Source organism: Anomaloglossus baeobatrachus, chromosome 1 (assembly GCF_048569485.1).
Source record: "Anomaloglossus baeobatrachus isolate aAnoBae1 chromosome 1, aAnoBae1.hap1, whole genome shotgun sequence".
Taxonomy (NCBI): Eukaryota; Metazoa; Chordata; class Amphibia; order Anura; family Aromobatidae; genus Anomaloglossus; species Anomaloglossus baeobatrachus.
This window is the reverse complement of record NC_134353.1, coordinates 32,808,387-32,829,199: the sequence shown is the minus strand read 5'-3', so window position 1 is coordinate 32,829,199 and position 20,813 is coordinate 32,808,387. Positions and strand designations below refer to the sequence as shown.

Here is a 20,813-nt window from a genome sequence, read left to right as displayed (position 1 = left end):
ATGTGTGCAGTTTCATGTGGGCGGAGCCTCGCGGGGTAATGTGTGCAGAGTGCAAGGTGGGCGGACCCTAGCGGGGTAATGTGTGCAGAGTGACAGGTTGGAGGAGCCTAGTGGGGCAATGTGTACAGAGTGAGAGGTGGGCGGAGCCTAGCGGGAGCATGTGTGCAGAGTACCAGATGGGCGGAGCCTAGCGGGACCATGTGTGCAGAGTGCCAGCTGGGCGGAGCCTAGCGGGGTAATGTGTGCAGAGTGTCAGGTGGGTGGAGCCTAGCGGGGTAATGTGTGCAGAGTGCAAGGTGGGCAGAGCCTAGCAGCACCATGTGTGCAGAGTGCCAGGTGGGCAGAGCCTAGCGGGGTAATGTGTGCAGATTTCTAGGTGGGCGGAGCCTAGCGGGACTATGTGTGCAGAGTGCAGGTGGGTGGAGCCATGTGTGCTGGCGGCGGAGTGCGAAGTGGGTGGAGCCTAGCGGGGTCATGTGGCGCTGAGGACGTCAGTGTCGTGGACTGCATGGCTGGGGACAGGTGAGTGTGAGTGTGTGTGTATGTATGTGTACATGCCGCTTGCAGGAGCTGAGCGGGGAAGTGTTGGCTTCCTGCACACGTAACTAGGATAAATATCGGGTTACTAACCAAAGCGCTTTGCTTGGATACCCAATGTTTATCTTGGTTACCAGCTTCTGGCAGGCTGCCAGCGATGGCTCCTGCACACTGTAGCTGTAAAAAGCCCTGCTTTTTGCTGCTAGAACCGTTCTCGAACGTAACTAGAACTATCGAACTTTAGCAAAAAGCTCGAGTTCTAGTTCGATCTAGAACAGCCCCCAAAATCAGTCGAACCGCGAACTGGAGAACCACGAATCGCGAATCGCGCTCAACTCTAATTGTGATATACCCATTTTCATTAGCAAGCCTTGACCAAAATCCTTTTCTCCCAAGGAGAATACCAGGATATCCTTGTATCTGTTACGATGGTATGGGATTTTGTAACATTATCTCAAAAAGTAGAACTGCTGCAAAAAAAATGAATGCCACATTCTGATTCAAAGGACTGAGTATACCTGAAATCAGGCCTAATACCTGAGGCCCCCCCATTTTTTTTCCCTTGTTCAGCCATATTTATTTCTGAAAACAATGTAAGCATATTTCAGTTCCGCCATCATCACTTTCCTTTAAACCACAGCCCAATTAAGCTTCCAGGAGCCTGGACCAAATGTAATTATGAAACCCAGGATAAGCTGAAGCGTAATAGCACCATGATCAGAAAAGAAGAAAGGATCCTTAGAATGCCTTCAACATGTGCAAAATGTCAATGCGAGATCGCTGTGAGTCAGTGGGGCTGCTCCAACTGTAATTAACTGAGGTAGCCCCAACGGAACCCACAGAATCTCACAAAGAGAGTGATTGTTTTTTAAAAGAGGCTCGTTGCACACATCTGGCATTTTGCTGGATTACCGGATTTGTCACACTCCAGTACAGTGTAATACAGAACAGTCATGGCCAAAAGTTTTGAGAATGACACCAAAATGCTATTTTCACATGATCTGTTGCCCTCTGGTTTTTAATTGTGTTTGTCTGATGTTTCCATCACATACACAAATATAATTGCAATCATATTATGAGTACCAAAAGATTATATTGACAGTTAGAATGAGTTAATGCAACAAGTCAATATTTGCAGTGTTGACCCTTCTTCTTCACGACCTCTGCAATCCTCCCTGGCATGCTCTCAATCATCTTCTGGACCAAATCCTGACTGATCGCTGTCCATTCTTTCATAAGCAATGCTTGCATTTTGCCAGAATTTGTTGTTTTTTGTTTGTCCACCCGTCTCTTGATGATTGCCCACAAGTTCTCAATGGGATTAAGATCTGGGGAGTTTCCAGGCCATGGACCCAAAATCTCTATGTTTTGTTCCATGAGCCATTTAGTGATCACCTTTGCTTTATGGCAAGGTGCTCCATCATGCTGGAAAAGGCATTGTTGGGCGCCAAACTGCTCTTGGACAGTTGGGAGAAGTTGCTCTTGGAGGACATTCTGGTACCATTCTTTATTCATGGCTGTGTTTTTAGGCAAGACTGTGAGTGAGCCGATTCCCTTGGCTGAGAAGCAACCCCACACATGAATCGTTTCAGGATGCTTAACAGTTGGCATGAGACAAGACTGGTGGTAGCGCTCACCTCTTCTTCTCCTAATAAGCTGTTTTCCAGATGTCCCAAACAATCAAAAAGGGGATTCATCTGAGAAAATGACTTTACCCCAGTCCTCAGCAGTCCACTCCCTGTACCTTTTGCAGAATATCAGTCGGTCCCTGATGTTTTTTCTGGAGAGAAGTGGCTTCTTTGCTGCCCTCCTTGAAACAGGCCTTGCTCAAGCAGTCTCCGCCTCACAGTGCGTGCAAAAGCACTCACACCAGCCTGCTGCCATTGCTGAGCTAGCTCAGCACTGCTGTTAGTCTGATCCCGCAGCTGAAACAGTTGTAAGATATGGTCCTGGCGTTTACTGGTCCTTCTTGGGCGCCCTGGAGCCTTTTTGGCAACAATGGAAGCTCTCTCCTTGAAGTTCTTGATGATGCGAAAGATTGTTGACTGAGGTGTAATCTTTGTAGCTGCGATACTCTTCCCTGTTAGGCCATTTTTGTGCAGAGCAATGATGGCTGCACGTGTTTCTTTAGAGATAACCATGGTTAACTGAAGAGAAACAATGATACCAAGCACCAGCCTCCTTTTAAAGTGTCCAGTGGTGTCATTCTTACTTAATCTTGACTGATTGATCGTCAGCCCTGTCCTCATCAACACCCACACCTGTGTTAATGGAACAATCACTAAAACAATGTTAGCTGCTCCTTTTAAGGCAGGAATGCAATGATGTTGAAATGTGTTTTGGGGGTTAAAGTTCATTTTCTTAGCCAATATTGACTTTTCAAGTAATTGCTGTTAAGCAGATCACTCTTTATGACATTCTGGAGTATATGCAAATTGCCATTAGAAAAACCTAAGCAGTAGACTTTGTAAAAATTAATATTTGTAGCATTCTCAAAACTTTTGGCCATGACTGTAAAATGGAATCGCGGCAACCTGCGGTCACATGCTCCGGTCACATGACAGCATGGGACCGGAGCTTGCCATTGTACTGTATTAACACTGTACAGTAGTGGGCCGGATTTGGTAATCTGGCAAAATGTCAGATGTGTGAAATGGGCCTAACTTTCTATCCAGCACTTCAGCAAGTCCTAGTAAATCTCCAATGAGTAAAGGAATTACTAACAGCCATGTTGTGAGCGTGCTGATTGTCAAAACTATGTCATTTAGAGTGGTTTCCCCCCAAAAAATTACAAAGAAACGTAATAAAAAGAATCCAATATGCTTACTGACAGCACTGTTAAGCAAAAATAAAACATTTCCAAACATATTCCTAACAAAAAAAACCTCCTAACAGCTAATGAAGCCAATCTAGTCGTATGTCTGAGAGCTTTAGGGCATAACATTGAATTAAACATTTGAAGTACAATAACTAAAGACAAAAATAAATTTTGCTTCATTCCATCCAGGAGTGGTTGTTGTCCTTAATAAAGAAACCCAAAAAACTTTATAGGACTCAAAAATGTCCACAAGTTTAATATATTTCACTGGCTTAGGTGGACAAGTAGACAAAAACATTGAATAAAACATAACCTTAATTAAAGATATTATTTTTTTTTCTACTTACACCTCCACCAAAACAATTTTAGTAAGTCTATCCAAGCTAATATATCACTCGGATACTGATATAGAGATAAATATTTTTAGATATTTATAGGACAGGATACAATATCTTGGCCCCCTCGATTATCACGCTCACTCAATTGTATATTACAGTAAAGGTATTCTGACATTTTATGAAATCCCCACAAAAACAATTTTTGGTTTTCATAAAGTTGGGGAACCAACAGGATAAATACTGTATATTCCTATTAGTACAGTCCACTATATCTCCATATCAAATTTTGTGAAGAGTAGAATAAGATTGTACTTTATTCAGCGGTGTTTGGATTTATTGTCAGATTGAACATGCAATGAGGTTTTTGAGAGAGACCCTACTGGTAGATATCTTTTAGAGAGTAACTGCTTACTATCATAAGCAATGGAGGACAAACTTATTAGCAAAAAGTAATTTGCTTTTTCGAATAGTAAATTTTCTCAGTTTGCAACATTTTATGGCCTTCCCAAATTGCATAAGAGGCATCCTCCTTTCAGGGGGTGTGCCATTGTTGGGGCATAGATAGCGTCACTCAGAATATACAAATTGTCTCTTCACGGAGGAAGGAGATTAACTCTAGTGCCATGTAATTGGAAGTAGCAATCCTAAAAGTCAAAACTCGCCATTTAACGAGCGTTTCCATATGATCCAGGATTTATGCCAGATCAGAACCTCAATTTGCATACACAGTGTTTCGGGATGATTGTCCCTCGTAAGTGCAAAGTATGAGATCTGATCTGGCTGAATGAGAAGCTCTACTAAGGTCTAAAGCTGGTGTCACACATAACGACGACGACAACGACGTCGCTGCTACGTCACCATTTTCTGTGACGTTGCAGCGACGTCCCGTCGCTGTCGCTGTGTGTGACATCCAGCAACGACCTGGCCCCTGCTGTGAGGTCGCCGGTCGTTGCTGAATGTCCAGCTTCATTTTTTGGTCGTCACTCTCCCGCTGTGACACACACATTGCTGTGTGTGACAGCGAGAGAGCGACGAAATGAAGCGATCAGGAGCCGGCACTGGCAGCTGCGGTAAGCTGTAACCAGCGTAAACATCGGGTAACCAAGGGAAGACCTATCCCTAGTTACCCGATGTTTACGCTGGTTACCAGCCTCCGCTCTTGCTGCCAGTGCCGGCTCCTGCACTGTGACATGTGGCTGCAGTATGCATCGGGTAATTAACCCGATGCATACTGTAGCAAGGAGAGCAAGGAGCCAGCGCTAAGCAGTGCGCGCGGCTCCCTGCTCTCTGCACTGTGACATGTAGCTGCAGCACACATCGGGTTAATTAACCCGATGTGTGCTGCAGGAGAGCAAGGAGCCAGCGCTAAGCGCGGCTCCCTGCTCTCTGAACTGTGACATGTAGCTGCAGCACACATCGGGTTAATTAACCCGATGTGTGCTGCAGGAGAGCAAGGAGCCAGCGCTAAGCGCGGCTCCCTGCTCTCTGAACTGTGACATGTAGCTGCAGCACACATCGGGTTAATTAACCCGATGTGTGCTGCAGGAGAGCAAGGAGCCAGCGCTAAGCGCGGCTCCCTGCTCTCTGAACATGTAGCACAGCGACCTTATGATCGCTGCTTCTGCTGTGTTTGACAGCTAAGCAGCGATCATAACAGCGACTTACAAGGTCGCTGTTACGTCACCGAAAATGGTGACGTAACAGCGACGTCGTTGTCGCTGTCGTTTAGTGTGACACCAGCTTTAGAGGAAAACTTATCTCTTTGCGGAGACTAATAAACCAATCTGGCTGTTAGCGGTGAGGAGTCTTATAGCTACTATGCTCCTCTGGGTAATATTCAAATTGTGTCTTCAGGGAAGAAGGTGACAAACTCCATTGTCATCTTATGGAAGTAGCAATCCTCAAAGTCAAAGGTAGCCCTTTAATGGGCCTTTACATATGACATAGGATTTATGCCAGATCAGAACCTCAATTTGCAGACATGGTGTTTTGGGATGATTGTGCCTTGTCAATGCAAAGCATGAGATCTGATCTGGCTGAATAAGAAGCTCTACTGGGGTTTAAGGGGAAAACCTTTATTTTTGTGGAGACTGACAAACCATATTACCCAGAGGAACATTGCTGCTATAAGACTCCTCACCACTGACAGCAAGACTCCTCCCTCAGATCCCACTGCTTGGTTGTGTACATCTTGCTCCACCCTCTCTCAGCACAGAGCAGCCAGCCTTCATTCCCGAAGTTTTGGTCACAAAAAAGACCATTTCCTCACACACATGGCAAAACAAAGTGCTTTCAATTGCCTACTCAAAATTATGCAAACATATTTATAGGTATTGCTACTTAGCCATGTGTGTGGTCTAAAAAGTTGTTAGGAAATCATGTAAAAAGTGGTTCTTGACAATTTTAATTGCCTCCTGAAAATTATGCAAACACATTTATAGGTATTGCTAGTTAGCAATGCCATGACTGCTGTAAATTTTTGAGGCAACCAGCTAACAAGTTGTTCTTGGCAATTTTAATTGCCTGCTCAAAAACTACGCAGTAGAACACATTTGTAGGTATTTTTATTAGTGCCTGCTCAGAAATTTGCTATTAAACAAGCTAAAAAGGTGTTCTTGGCTCTTTTTCATATCTGCTTCAAATTACAGAGTGAAACGCATTTGAAGGTAGTGGTACTTTTTAGTACCTTCCCAATATTGCCAACTAAGACAGTAAGGAAATAATTAAGCTTTTATGTCATGACTAGAGCTTCTCGGACTGGCAAAAATCTGGGACTGGCAGATCACTGCTCAATAAAAAAAGCCCGATCCACTCCGGAATCCAGTACCCATATAAATCAATGGGGACCACAATCCGGAGATTAAAAACATTGGTGGAAGGGATAGGGGGGCAGGAGTGCGTGCGGTATACTCACCTAGGCTGTGTCATGCTGGTAAACTCCTTCTGGGTAATGCTTTTCTCTTCCGGAGCCGACAATTCAATATTCACTCTTTTGCCTGCCCACCAGCGTGTGTAATTGGTTGCAGTTAGACCCGCCTCCACCCTGAGTGTCAGCGTGTCAGTTGACTGCAACCAATCACATTTGCCAGGATGGCCATTGGGCAGGGAAGTGTCTGCGGGTCAGTATGGAGAGCGTGCATGTACCTAGAAACAAATACACGCTCCTGTCAGAGTTTGTGGCTGTGCCACTGATGTGATGTCAGACTCGTACAAGTCTGGCATGACATCACCCGACGTGGCCTGCTGTGCTCTGAAAATGAGCATGCATGTATCTAGAAGCACATGCACTCTCCTGTCTGAGTAAGCGGCTGTGCCGATGGCACGATGTCAGACTCGTAGAAGTCTGGCATGACATCACCTGGAACTCCCTGCTGTGCTCTAAACATGAGTGTGCTTGTATCTAAAAACACATGCATGCTCCTGTCAGAGTGTGCGGCTGTGTCGGTGATACGATGTCAGACTTGTGCGAGTCCCTTGCAAGTATGACTCCGGCCTAAGAGAAACATGCATTTTTTTTTAATGAAAATAAATAATTTAAAAAAAAAATGACGTGCCTTCCCCCCTAAATTTGATACCCAGCCAAGATAAAGCTAGCTGGGAGCTGGTATTTTTAGCCCGCAGCCGCCCGGTATTGCCGCATCCATTAGAAGTGACAATCCCGGTGCTCTACCGGCTCTTCTCGATTGGTCTGGTGCAATAGCAATTGGAGTAATAAGGGGTTAATAGCAGCGCACAGCTGCTACTAAGCCCCAGGTTAGTGATGGCACAGGCGTCTATGAGACACCTGCATCACTAATCTTTGAGTGACAGTAAATAAACACAAACACAAAGGAAAAATCCTTTATTTGAAAAAAAATACAAAACACACCCTCCTTCACCACTTTGTTAATCCTCAACACCCTGTAGGTCCGGCGTAATCCACACAACGTCCCATGAAGACGTATCCAGTTGTGCTACATCTCACAGGTAGCAGCTGTAGAGAACGACCGCCAGCTGTGAGTGTAGCCTATGACTGAGCCTCAATGAGTAATGACTGCAGGCAGACATTGTGAAAGGCTGGGGGAGCATCTGACTGCAACCAAACACAGAGGACAGGACAGCCGGTCAATGGTGGAAAGCACGGAAAGATGCGCAGTACAGGAAGTGAATGTGCGACCCGGAAGCAGTTTGCTGCCATGACAACAAGTCTCCGTAAGTATGAAACTCTCACTTAACTCCTGTTTTCTCTAATTTTCAACTAATTTCCCCAGTGCCGGATCCGGATCGTGCACCCGGTATCTCAGGCCTGGGTCCGGCACCCAGGCATCTTTGAAACCGCGCGGATCTGGACTTTTACAGTCCGGATCCGCTCAGTCCTAGTCATGACTTGTCTGATAGGTGTGGGTGTATGATTGCAAAATATCTGTTTGAAAAGGGAAGGATGCATAAAAAGTGGTAGGGGGAATATGCTGGGTGTTGGATGTGTACATGTGGGAAGTTTTGTTAGTCAAAGATCTAGTGAGCAAAAGCTGGCTCATCCTATCCCAAAAGAAATGAGGACAGCTTCCATTACTGGACAGCCTAATCCACTAGATCTCTTTGACAAACGCATATTGCGTCAACTTTGAAATAAGGCTGATAAACAGTAGATGCTGGACGAAGTATGGTCCCAGCATGATCCTGACCCTCATCAATCAATGTTAGCGCCTGGAGGTGGAGGTGATGGTGATGAGAGAGACTCAGATACCTGAGGTGCACGAGTACTGTCCTGGGATGTCTGGTCAGGAAGAGGAGGAGTGGGACAACATAGAGCCGGATTGTGAAATTGTAGATCCCATTTGGTGTGAATCCAGAGGCACGCAGATATGTAGTTCAGCAGATAAGAAGGAGAAGTAAGGCAAGGAGGTTACTTTGGCAATTTCCATTGAGTCTTCATTCAAATGTGTATTCAAGGGCAGCAAAGAGATTTTCGTCTGTAGTGCGAGTCTTCTGGGAACAAGAAGCCTACACCGGTTACTCAAGCATGTCTTTGTTTTTAAAACTGAAATGCAGGGCTACAGCTTGTCTTACATGGACTGTACCTCCCGGCTCTTTTAAGGCCCTATAGGGAGGGGGCAATTGATGCTCATGTACTGATGTCTGCCTGAAAGGATTTGAAATATTGCTGTTGCATTTTAAAATTTAAATGCCAGGCAACATCCTATGTGTAAGTCAACGCAATTAGGCAGGGCTTCAATTAATAAAGATCAGAGAACCCAGTGACACAGCTGCAGAGTTGTGGAACACTATACAGGCCAAATTTGATAAATGGCTGTCTCCACTGAACCTGGAGCCAGGGAAGGCCATGTGCAAAGGCGCAATTCAAGCAGGATACAGTATTGCCAAGTTTGTTTAATTATGGTGTAACTTCTTTATGCTGATTATTTTGATACATGTCTTCCATAAAAAAAACCTTTGCAATTTTTGCTGTGGATCTTACATTGGAAGACCTATTATCCCCTCTACTCAGCACATAGGCTGGAATTTGGTGTTTTCTGGGAGCAAGAGGCCTACCCCAGTCACTCAAGCTTGTCTTCATTTTTAAAATTGAAATGCCAGACATAGCCTGTGTGTTGCTTGGACCATAACTCCCTGCTCTTATAAGTCCCTATGGGGAGGGGGGCAATTGATGCTACTGTACTGATTTCTTTCTAAAAGGATTTTTAATGTCGATACTACTAGATAGGTCTCAAAGTTGTGTCTTGTCTATACTGGCAGGGGTATGGGAGTACCAGACCTACACCGGTCTCCCATCCACCTCTATATTTCTTATGTCAAGTAAGCTAATGGCTATGGGAAAACAGTGGTGCTGTACTGTTAAATCTATTTTTGCTGTTTTGCCTTACATTTAACCTCCTAATGAATTCAATGGGGTTTGGAAAGGTTATATAAAGGTTCAAAGTTCAGTTTGATAAAGGTTCAATGATTGAACCACTTGTTCAGTTGAGCTTGCTGAACCTATTCTCAAGAAGTTAATTCATTTCTATTAGTTAGTACTGTCTGCTGTCAATTTTCTAGTGAACTAGCTAAAAAGGTCTTGACATTTTTCATTGCCTGGTAAAATTCCACAGTCAACTACATTTCTAGGTTTTGTTAGTTAGTAGTGACAGCTGTAAATTTGCTAGTGAAGAAGCTAAAAAGGTTTTGGTACTTTACATTGTCTACGCATAATTATGCAGTGAACCACATTTCAAGTTATTGTTTTTTTAATGACCTTCACAATATTGCCAAGTTAGACAGGAAATAAATAATATATCTTTTGTGTCAGGTGTCTGACAGGTGTGGCAGTATATTTGGGAAACATCTATTAGAAAGTGGAAAGGTACATCAACCATGAGTGGTAAATCATGATAAGTTTGTGGTGGAAGAGTGAATAGGCGGAGTGTTGGAGGTGTACGTGTGCAAAGTTCTGTTAGTCGCAGCTCTATTGAGCAAACAATGGATCATCCTATTCCAAGAGAAATGAGAACAACTTCCATTACTGTACAGCCTACTCCACTAGATTTATTTGGCAGCTGCACATTGTTTCAACTTCTAAATGAGGCTGATAAACATCATGTGCTAGAGTGGATGGCAAGCGCTGCATTAAGTGGCCTGTCCTCCTCATCCTGCACCTCACAAACAGTTAGTTCTTCAGTAGTGGCACCCCAATTACACTTGTTTCCCCCACGTCACAAATCGCCAATCGGCAAACTGACACATGGGTAAGTCGGCAGAGCTGTTCACACTTTCTATATCATGAGCATCAGAGGTCTGTTCCAAAGATTCATAGATTCAAAAGGAGGAAAGCATCCGAACCAATGCCGAAAATATTTCTCAGTTGGATCCTGGCCTAGAAGAAGGTAGAGTCCGAGCAGGATCCAGACCCTTGTCAACTGACGTTAACCACCGGGGGTGGAGGTGATGATGGTGAGACTCAGATACCTGAAGCGCATGCATACTGTTATGTGATGTCAGGCCAGGAAGAGGAGTAGGACAACATAGGGACTGATGATGAAGTGTTAGATCAAATCTGGTGTGAACTGAGTGGCACGCAGATGTGTAGCTCAGCAGAAAAGGAGTTGGAGGGGAAGAAGGAAGCGAAGAATGTTACAGTGGTGAATCCGGCAAAAAAACGTAGTAATGCAATCATGAGGAAAAAAAAATCATGTGTTCGAGCTTGATATTTGGCTGCTTCATATACAGTACCGACAAAAGTTTGGACACACCTTCTCATTCAAAGAGTTTTCTTTATTTTCATGACTCTGAAAATTGTAGATTCCTTCAATGTGAATCTACAATTTTCAGAGTCATGAAAATAAATAAAGAAAACTCTTTGAATGGGAAGGTGTGCCCACACTTTTGGTCTGTACTGTATGTAACCTCTTTTTGTGCTCGGCTAAGTGCAAGCCATTTACAGTGTTTGAATGGCTCGCGCTGGTGGTAAAATCAGTGTTATTGGATGTAGTGTGTACATAAAAAATGATAAACCCTGCCGTCCTTCCCCAGGAAGTACTCTGTTTATGGCTGGCTGTATGCTTGCGGACAGCCAAGCTTCCGAATCCGTTACTGCCAATGAGGTTCAAGTCAAGTTTGGATGGAGAACATACTTTATCTAAAGTCCCTTTAAACTCGCACAACCCAAACTTCCATGGGTCTGCCCATCTTTATTGGCTAGGAATCAAAAAAAAGTATGAAGTCAAGGCACTTTTTTATTCATTTTTCAAAAAAATTACTTGTTTTCATTTCTGATTTTGTCAGTATGTTCCACAGCTTAGGTAAGAATATACAAATCATAATCCCATTACCTGAGGCCAATATAGCAAAAACTTCTACACTGACTATATTTTTTCCCTTACTGCTTAGATACGCTGGGATGGCACAGATCCACACACTGCAGAACACCAGCATGCTGAAGGTGATGTACTTGGCTTCATTGTAGATATCAGGTAATTTTCTCACCATGAAAGCCAGAATTAGACTCATCACTGCCAGAAATCCCATATAACCCAACATAAAATAAAAGGCCAGTCTTGAACCGACATTGCATTGAATGATGATCTTTCCTGGAGTGGAGTCCATATCTATTTCTTGAAATGGAGGAGAAAGGGACAACCAGACTATTCCATTTAGGACCTGAAGAGATGATAAAATTATCACTATAGAGTTAGGGAGTTTAACTCCAATCCATTTTCTCCAGGAACTGCTTGGTGTGGTGGCTTTGAAGGCAATACAAACCATGATGGTCTTGGCCAAGACTGAGGATAACACAACAGTGAAGATGATTCCAAAGCAGATGTGCCGTAACATACAGGTTGTGTCCACTGGTTTACCAATGAAGAGGAGAATACAGAGCAAACTGAGCTTGAGAGAAACAAGGATAATGAAGCTGAGGTTACGATTATTGGCTCTGACAACCGAAGTATTCCAGAAAAATGTAAATATTCCGATTATTAATACAATTGTAGTAGAAGATAATACTAAGAAGAATAAGAAGACATAGGTGACTACATCGGTGTCATAAGAGAGAAACTCAATAACTTTCGGGACACACTTGTCTCTTGCTTCATTTGGCCATTCAGTGTACAAACACTTTTCACAGTTTTCAGCATCTGAAATACAGAAATGTAACTATTAGAAAAATTAAAAGAAATGTGCAAAAAAGTGTTTTTGACAATATTTAAAAAGTGTTCATGGAAAATTAGCCTCAAAATAACATTGCTTAATTTTGTCTTAAAAGAATTGTCCCCAAATTAGACAATGCCTTTTCTATTACTAAGATCTATCTGGAGCATTATATTTGTTGGTTACATTAAACTCTCAAAATGGCCAGAAAAAGAGAACTTTCATGTGAAACTCGACAGTCTATTCTTGTTCTTAGAAATAAAGGATATTCCATGTGAGAAATTGCCAAGAAACTGAAGATTTCTTACAATGGTGTGTACTACTCCCTTCAGAGGAGAGCACAAACAGGCTCTAACCAGAGTAGAAAGAGACGTGGGAGGCCGCGCTTCACAACTGCGCAACAGGGCAAGTACATTAGAGTCTCTAGTTTGAGAAATCAATGTCTCACAGGTCCTCAACTGGCAGCTTTATTAAATAGTACCCTTAAAACATCAGTGTCAACAACTACAGTGAAGAGACAACTCCGGGATGCTGGCCTTCAGGGCAGAGTGGCAAAGAAAAGCCATATCTGAGACGGGCTAATAAAAGAAAAAGATTAATGGGCAAAAATACAAAAACATTAGACAGAGGAAGATTGGAAAAAAATGTTATTTACAGATGAATCGAAGTTTGAGGTGTTTGGATCACACAGCAGAACATTTGTGAGACACAGAAAACTGAAAAGATGCTGGAAGAGTGCATAACGCCATCTGACAAGCATAGTGGAGGTAATGTGATGGTCTGGGATTGCTTTGGTGCTGGTAAAGTAGGAGATTTGTACAAGGTAAAAGGAATTTTGAATAAGGAAGGCTGTCACTCCATTTTGCAACGCCATGCCATACCCTGTGGACAGCGCATGATTGGAGCCAATTCCATCCTACAACAGGACAATGACCCAAAGCACACCTCCAAATTTTGCATGAACTATTTAGAGAAGAAGCAGGTAGCTGGTATTCTATCTGTAATGGAGTGGTCAGTCCAGTCACCAGATCTCAACCCTATAGAGCTGTTGTGTGAGCAGCGTGACCGTATGGTACCAAAAAGTGCCCATAAAGCCAATCCAACTTGTGGGAGGGGCTTCTGGAAACATGAGGGGAAATATCTCCAGATTACCCCCGCAAATTAGCAGCTAGAATGCCAAAGGTCTGCTAAGTTGGAATTGCTGCAAAGGAGTATTCTGTGCCAAAAGCAAAGTGTGAAGGAGAAAATTATTATTTCAAGTAAAAATCATTAGTTCTAACGTAGTCAATGTCTGGACTATATTTTCTATTCATTATGCAACTCAGTTGATAAATAAAAGTATGATTGTCATGGAAAAGACAAAATTGTCTGGGTGACCCCAAACCTTTCAACTGTAGTGTATATCTGAAAGGTAGTCACAGTGCAGAGGGAACTACTATATTTTAATTAGCAGAAGAAATTAGAAGAAGCAATGGGATCAAAATAAAAGTAAGGAGATTCAGATTGGACATTAGGAATAGCTTTCTGACAGTGACTGACAGCCAGAGAGTGGAACAGGCTACCACGGTAGGTAGTGAACTCTAAAACAACAGAAGTCTTAAAGAGAAATCTGGATAAACATATCACTGGGATGATTTAGGAAAGCCTGAACTCACATGGACCCGATGGCCCTTGAGGTCTCTTCAAACTCTACCATCTAATAATTCTATGAAATAAAATTCAGTGTGATTTGAATTTCACAGATGAATTAAAGTGAATCTGCTAAATTCAATTGAATTGAATGCCTAAGTTAACAGACTGGGTAAGATCTAATGATAATATTGAGAACAAATTTTAGGGTATTTTGCAATGTCATTCTTTACATTCTTTACATTCATTATATGTCTATGTGTCATTAATAGAAATGAGCGGACCAGTGGAGGTTTGAGTTCATTGGGTTCAGCCAGACTGTAGTTAAAGTTTTGTTGATACTTAGGGGTAGTTTGCACACTATGACATCGCAAGCCAATGCTGCGATGCCGAGTGCGATAGTCCCCGCCTCTGTCGCAGCAGCGATATGTGGTGATAGCTGGCGTAGCGAAAATTGACGCTACGCCAGCTTCACATGCACTCACCTTGCCCTGCGACGTCGCTCTGGCCGGCGACCCGCCTCCTTATTAAGGGGGCGGGCCATGTGGCGTCATAGCAACGTCACACGGCAGGCGGCCAATAGAAGCGGAGGGGCGGAGATGAGCAGGATGTAAACATCCCGCCCACCTCCTTCCTTCCGCATAGCTGTCAGGAGCCACGATGACACAGGTAGGAGATGTTCCTCACTCCTGCGACTTCACACACAGCAATGTGTGCTGCCGCAGGAACGAGGAACAACATAGGACCGTCGCAGCAAGGTAATTATGGTTTTCGACGATACTACACCGATGATACGATTACGATGCTTTTGCACTCGTTAATCGTATCATCTAGGCTTTACACACTACAATGTCAAGAGCAACGCAGGAAGTGCGTCACTTTCGACATGACCCCACTGACATCGCACCTGCGATGTCGTAGTGTGCAAAGTGCCCCTTAGACTTGACCCAAACATGACCCAGGACCACAAATCTCATACAGTCCCTGACAGAAGTTTTGTTGCTTATCCATGTTATGTAAATAAAAACTTATAACCTAACTTTAAATTCATCCATTGGTTTTACAAATTACTCTTTTGAAAGCTGAAACCCTCCCAAACATGCCAAAAATCTACCCTGCGACCAAAGTCTTGATTATGAAGAGGCTGAAGACCAGATCCACTGCAGAGATGGCTGGCCCCTTTAATGTGTCTCAGCGTCAAGTACAAAGAATTAAAAAAAGATTTGAAGAGACTGGAGATGTTTTTGACAAGCCCAGGCCCAGCAGACTCCGCAAGACAACTGCTCAGGAGGAACGTTTGTTGGTTAAAAAATCCAAATCCAGCCCCTCTTCCACTGCAGCAGAGCTCCAAAAGGCCTGATAACCTAGTCCCTGTGTCAACTAGAACAGTTTGTAGGATTCTGTCTCGAAATGGCCTCCATGGTTGAATCAGTGCCCAGAAGTCATCACTAAACAAAAGGCAATTAAAAGTCCCACAGCCTGCTAAACAGATGAATGCTGGGAAAGTGGCAGAAGGTGGATTTCTCTGATGAATCTTCAGTTGAATTACACAACAGCCGCTGCAAATACTGCAGAAGACCTACTGGAGCCCATATGAATCCAAAATACACCCAGAAAACAGTTAAGTATGGTGGTGGAAAGATCATGGTCTGGGGTTACATTTAGTATGGGGGTGTGTGAAACATTTTTAAGGTGGAAGGCAATATCAATAGCCTAAAATATCAAGAAGCATTAGCTACCTCTTACATTCCCGGTAATAAAAGGGGTCACATTCTGCAGCAGGATGGTGCTCCATCTCATACATCCATCTCTTCAACAATGTTCCTCCTGGCAAAGAAGATCAAGGTGCTAAAGGACTGTAAAGCCCAGTCACCAGACATGAACATCATTGAGCAAGTTTGGGGTAAGATGAAAGAGGAAGCTTGGAAGACAAAACCAAAGAATCTAGATGAACTCTGGGAAGCATGTAAGACTGCTGTCTTTGCTATTCTTGATTACTTCATCAATAATTTGTATGAATCATTGTTGAACCGCATGGATGCAGTTCTTCAAGCTCATGGAAGTCACACAAAATATTAAATATGGCTCTAATATTACCACAACTTCTTTCACCAATGTTATGCAACATATCTTTGTATTAGAAGTTAATTATTTGTTTGAATTTTACATTACTTTCTGTGGGCAACAAAACTTTTGTCTTGCCAAAATCTGAATTTTCTGTGTTCATTAAATGATCAATATTTCAGCTTTGCAGCAACTTTATATTCATAACCTAAACCAAATTTGGGAAGGTTTCAGATTTCAAAAGAGTAATTTATAAAATTAATGGATGAATTTAAAGTCAGGTTATAAGCTTTTATTTGCATAACATGGATAAGCGACAGAACTTCTGTCAGGGACTGTATAAGTCAATGAAGACTTATACTTCTGTAATGTAAAATGTCTGTAAAATGGTCATAGTAAGGGCTAAAGGTCTGCTAAAGGAAGCAAAATGGAGGCAATATCCCTGCAAACAAATGTGGATGGGGAATTCATAAAAAAAATCTTGTGGTTCGGCCTATTATTGATAACTAGCACAGGAAAAGCAGACAACTGCAGGCTGCAACCCCCAGCTGTCAGCTTTACCTTGGCTTGTTATTAACAAATAGAGGGGATCTCATTCCATCTGCTCTTGGACCAACACAACTGGTGAGATCTGATTATATTCTCATTTTAGTTGATATATTGTCTACTTGGGTCTTGTATAGGCTCAGCGCCGCTTGGTGAGCACTATTTCACCATTGTGGCTGGTGCTATTTATTCATCTTTAAAAAAAGAAAGGTTATTTGATCACAGTCTGGCCTATTGTCATTTCAGCCTTAATAGGCTGTCTTTGTACTTGTATGTACAATTTGTCTTTTAAAATTGCAATATTTTAATCTTAACAGTAAATTATTGCTGACATTTTTGTGCTACTTTGTATTTAAATAAATAATTTAAAAAATGACTTTGGTTCCCCCCTATTTTTGATAACCAGCCAATGTATAGCAGACAGCTGGGGGATAATATTATCAGACAAGGAGGGCCCATGGTATTTGGCACGTCCCAGCTTAAAAATAAGAGCCACCTCAGAAGTGGCACATCATGGAATTTCTCAAAAGCGGTGATGTCAGTAACTCAGTAATGTCACCATGTGTGAGAAATTCCGTGCTGCTGCTAACTGGCAGTGACCTATGAAACCTTGTTCTGAGATATTACTCTATTGGATTACATAAGAGCTTCCAGCTTTTCATTTAAATTATTAAATTGGTGAACCATGGATAAGTCAGAACATCAAGTATTTCTTCTATTCAATAAACTGGTGAACGTGGGTGTGTGTGGGAGTGTTAATTTAAATAAAAAAAATGTTTTCCCTGTGTGTGTTTTTTTCCCAGCCAGAGCCTATGTCCAGTGTTTCGCCTAGTGAGCATGCTCAGCCTGTTAGTTCCATTTCTGAGGCTAAGTCCTCAGTTCAGGCTACTGAGCATGGTCACACACTTCGTGCGTAAAGCTTCTTTGCCTAGGTACTTGCCCTTTGTGCTGTAGCTAAGTCCGATGTGTTTCCTACTGAGCATTGCTCAGCCTGTTAATTCCCTTCCTGAGGCTATGTCCTCAGTTCAGACAACTGAGCATGCTCACACACTTGGTGCTGTTTCTGGGGCTAAGTCTGGTGAGGACTTCACTAGGCATGTTTGTGATGTGGCAGGGTCTTATAGGCTGTATAGTGTCAGGTGCCCTGATGATGTGGCCACTCCAGACTGGCTCGTGGAAGCCCGCCTCTATGACCTGGCACCCCATCATTTGTCATCTGATGATGACTGGTCACGTGACGTCACTGATGATGTGGCATTCCGCCATTGGCTCCTGCCGGCGCCATCTTGTGTGACAGAGTGTTTGGGGCAGATCCTAGTTATCAAAAATAGCAACAAAAAGAGGAGCTAAAAACGCCCCCAAAAATGGATTATAAAATGTACTCACAGCAAAAAAGGGCAACCAGTCCAGTTAGCCCAGGCCAACACATCTAATGCACAAACAGGATGCAGACAAGCCTCTCAACATGATGGACACTTCACAGGTGCAAGGTAAATTGCACACCAGTGGCACGCATAGGGCACTGTTCACACTTGTATGCGCATGGTGTCCAGCCAGCAACCTATTACCACGCCCTTACTATTAGATTAGGCGGGTTACCCGGACACTACTCACTGCAGCACATAAGGGACAGAAATTCCACTATGCACGGCCGTATTAAGAGGCCCGGCTGCACCCCGCATAGTCAAAGTGCAAAAAATACATATAAAATATATGTGAGGTATTAGTTTTTAGCTCCTCTTTTAGTTGCTATTTTTGATATTTATCAGTGTAGGGACCCGCAAGCGTGAGGATCCGTGATGAGGATTGTGGGCTTACGTACATTGGCCAATTTACAAAAACAGAGTTTTTACATTTTTATTTTATGTGCACATTACATCCGATAAGACTGATTTTACCTCCAGTGCGAGTCATTCAAACACTGCAAATGGCTCACACTGGGCCGAGCACCAATTTTACTTAAGCACAGCAATGCTCACTTGGGTGGTTAGCATGTGTAAAGCACCAAAATGCTGAACTTGAACACTGATTTTTTTTTTCTGTAAAGTCTGTGTTAGGTGCGAGCACCAAATGTTAAAGTTTGGGTCCACTCATATCTATGAACAAACAGTACCTGAACTCAGGCATGTGCTTTTTTTAAAAGTCCGTGTTTGAGTCTGAGACCCAGACACCCAGTGTCCTGTACAAAGCCTGAGCTTTACAGCTTGTGTTCGCGCATACCTAGTCGTTAATGTCATTAGGATATTTTAAATTTGAATTCCAAGTTGTGCACAAAGTAAACATTTGGATACGGGGAAATAATCTAAAGACTGTACTTTTACCCCTTGGTAATATTGGGGTAATCACTGCTGGTTACTGTGGTGATCCGGCGGTGATCTTCGCAAATGTCTGCTGATTTGAACAGCAGCGTGGGTGATCCACCCACGCTTGCTTACCACTCAGATCGTGCTGTCAAAATGTGACAACATGATTTAAACGGCCACAGTGGGGAATGCACCATTTTCCGCTGCCATAGAAAGCGCTGTGACATTATCATGGGGAACCAATGGTTGCCATAGTATTGATGGGTCATATCATGACCCCTGTTTCTATAATGACATATTTCCAGTTAGAGCCGACAGAGTGCTGGCATTGACTGGAACGCTACAATTCTGCTGAACAGAGCTGTGCAGCTCTGATCAACAGAAATGCACAGGCAATCAGACAGCTGATTTATAAAGTTCAATATGGGGACTAGTATAAAAGAAAATGAAAGAAAAGTTTTTAAAATATGAAAAAATAAAAGAACCCTAATAGTTCAAATCACCCCCCATTTGCTCCATGGAAAATAAAGTTAAAAAAATATACACATATTTGGTATTGGTTTAAAAATGCCCGATCTATCAAAATGTAAAATCAAATAATTTAAGGGGAAAATGGCATGGCGAGAAAAAAATTGCAAATGACAACATTACGCTTTTTGGTTGCCGTAAAAATGTTTAAAATGCAATAACAGGTGATCAAAATGGAGCATCTACACAAAATTTGAATAGTTAAAAATGCTAGCTCAAGACACAAATTAAGTCACCACTGAGCCAAAGATCCTGAAAAATGAAAACTCTACCGTTCTCACAAAATGGCACCAAAAGCTCAATTATTTTTGGGACAAACGTCAGGATTTTTTTAACCTCTAAAAGTAAAGATGTTTGGTATCTGCAAACTCATTCCAATCTGAGGCATCATACTGAAACATCAGTTTTATCATATATTCAACTCGGTGAATAAAATATCCCACAAACAATTGTGCAATTGCACTTTTTTTTTGCAATTTCACAGCACTTGGAAGTTTTTTCCCCTGTTTTCCAGTACACTATATGGTAAAACCAATGTTTTAATTCAAAAGTACAAAGAACAAGCCCTCATATGGCAAGATTGATGGAGGAATAGAAAAATTACAAGTCTCGGAAGAAGGGGAGCAAACAACAAAAACGAAAAAGAGAAAAATGCCCCAGGGTGAAGGGGTTAAAAAAATACACATTTTGTTTCTACAATTTTTTATTACCAGACTTATTGGAAACTTCTCCACTAGAACACAAGATGCAGTCATAGCAACAAATGTGATGCCCTTTTGTGACAGCTATTCTTGAGCCTGGAAAACACTCTTCTGAGCACCGGCTATATGGCATCTATAGAAAAAAAAAAGAAATTACTATAAAGGATTTAGGGCATAAGCAAACTCAAAAGTTGTTTGGACTTCAAGAGTTACCAAAAAAATATATAGAAAAAATGAAAAATTAAATTGTGTCCGTTCTAGTGTTGTTCTAGTTCTAGAATTATCACATAACAATTTGTAATTTTTTTGTGTTTGAAAGAATATTGTGGAGTAGAAGAATTATCTTGGATAACCCTAAATTTTGAGTTTGTGATTGGCCAGAATGGCCTTGAAAAATATGCTATTATTATAGGAAAGCTAGATTCCCAAGATCAAGTGAACTTTGCATGAGGCTGCATAGGTCACCTGTGATCAGTGGCAGACCCAGAATTTCTCATTCTCATGAGAAATTCTGTACCTTAAAGAGCTGATCGCTAGTGACCTATGGAGCTCCATTCTAAGAATTTTCTGAGAACAAGGCTCCGTAGGTCACTCCTGGGCATTGACAGCCAGGAATTTCTCATAAGCTTCAGCAACTCCGACTCTGCCGCTGATCTCTTTGTTCCAAAAGCTCATAACAAGGCTCTATTGGATTTGAGGGATATCATGGGAAATTACATTATTGGAT

At 42.4% G+C, this 20,813-nt stretch overlaps 1 protein-coding gene across 1 annotated transcript in view; it reads right to left on the bottom strand.

The window, feature by feature from the left end:
* Positions 1-20,813, bottom strand: part of LOC142243005 (vomeronasal type-2 receptor 26-like) — a 175,116-nt gene that overhangs the window by 41,732 nt on the left and 112,571 nt on the right. Inside the window, exons 5-6 of the mRNA XM_075314884.1 lie at positions 20,096-20,219; positions 11,499-12,302 (exon numbers count right to left, since the gene is read on the bottom strand). Coding sequence (XP_075170999.1) covers positions 11,499-12,302; positions 20,096-20,219 — 928 coding nt within the window. The remainder of the gene's footprint in view (positions 1-11,498; positions 12,303-20,095; positions 20,220-20,813) is intronic.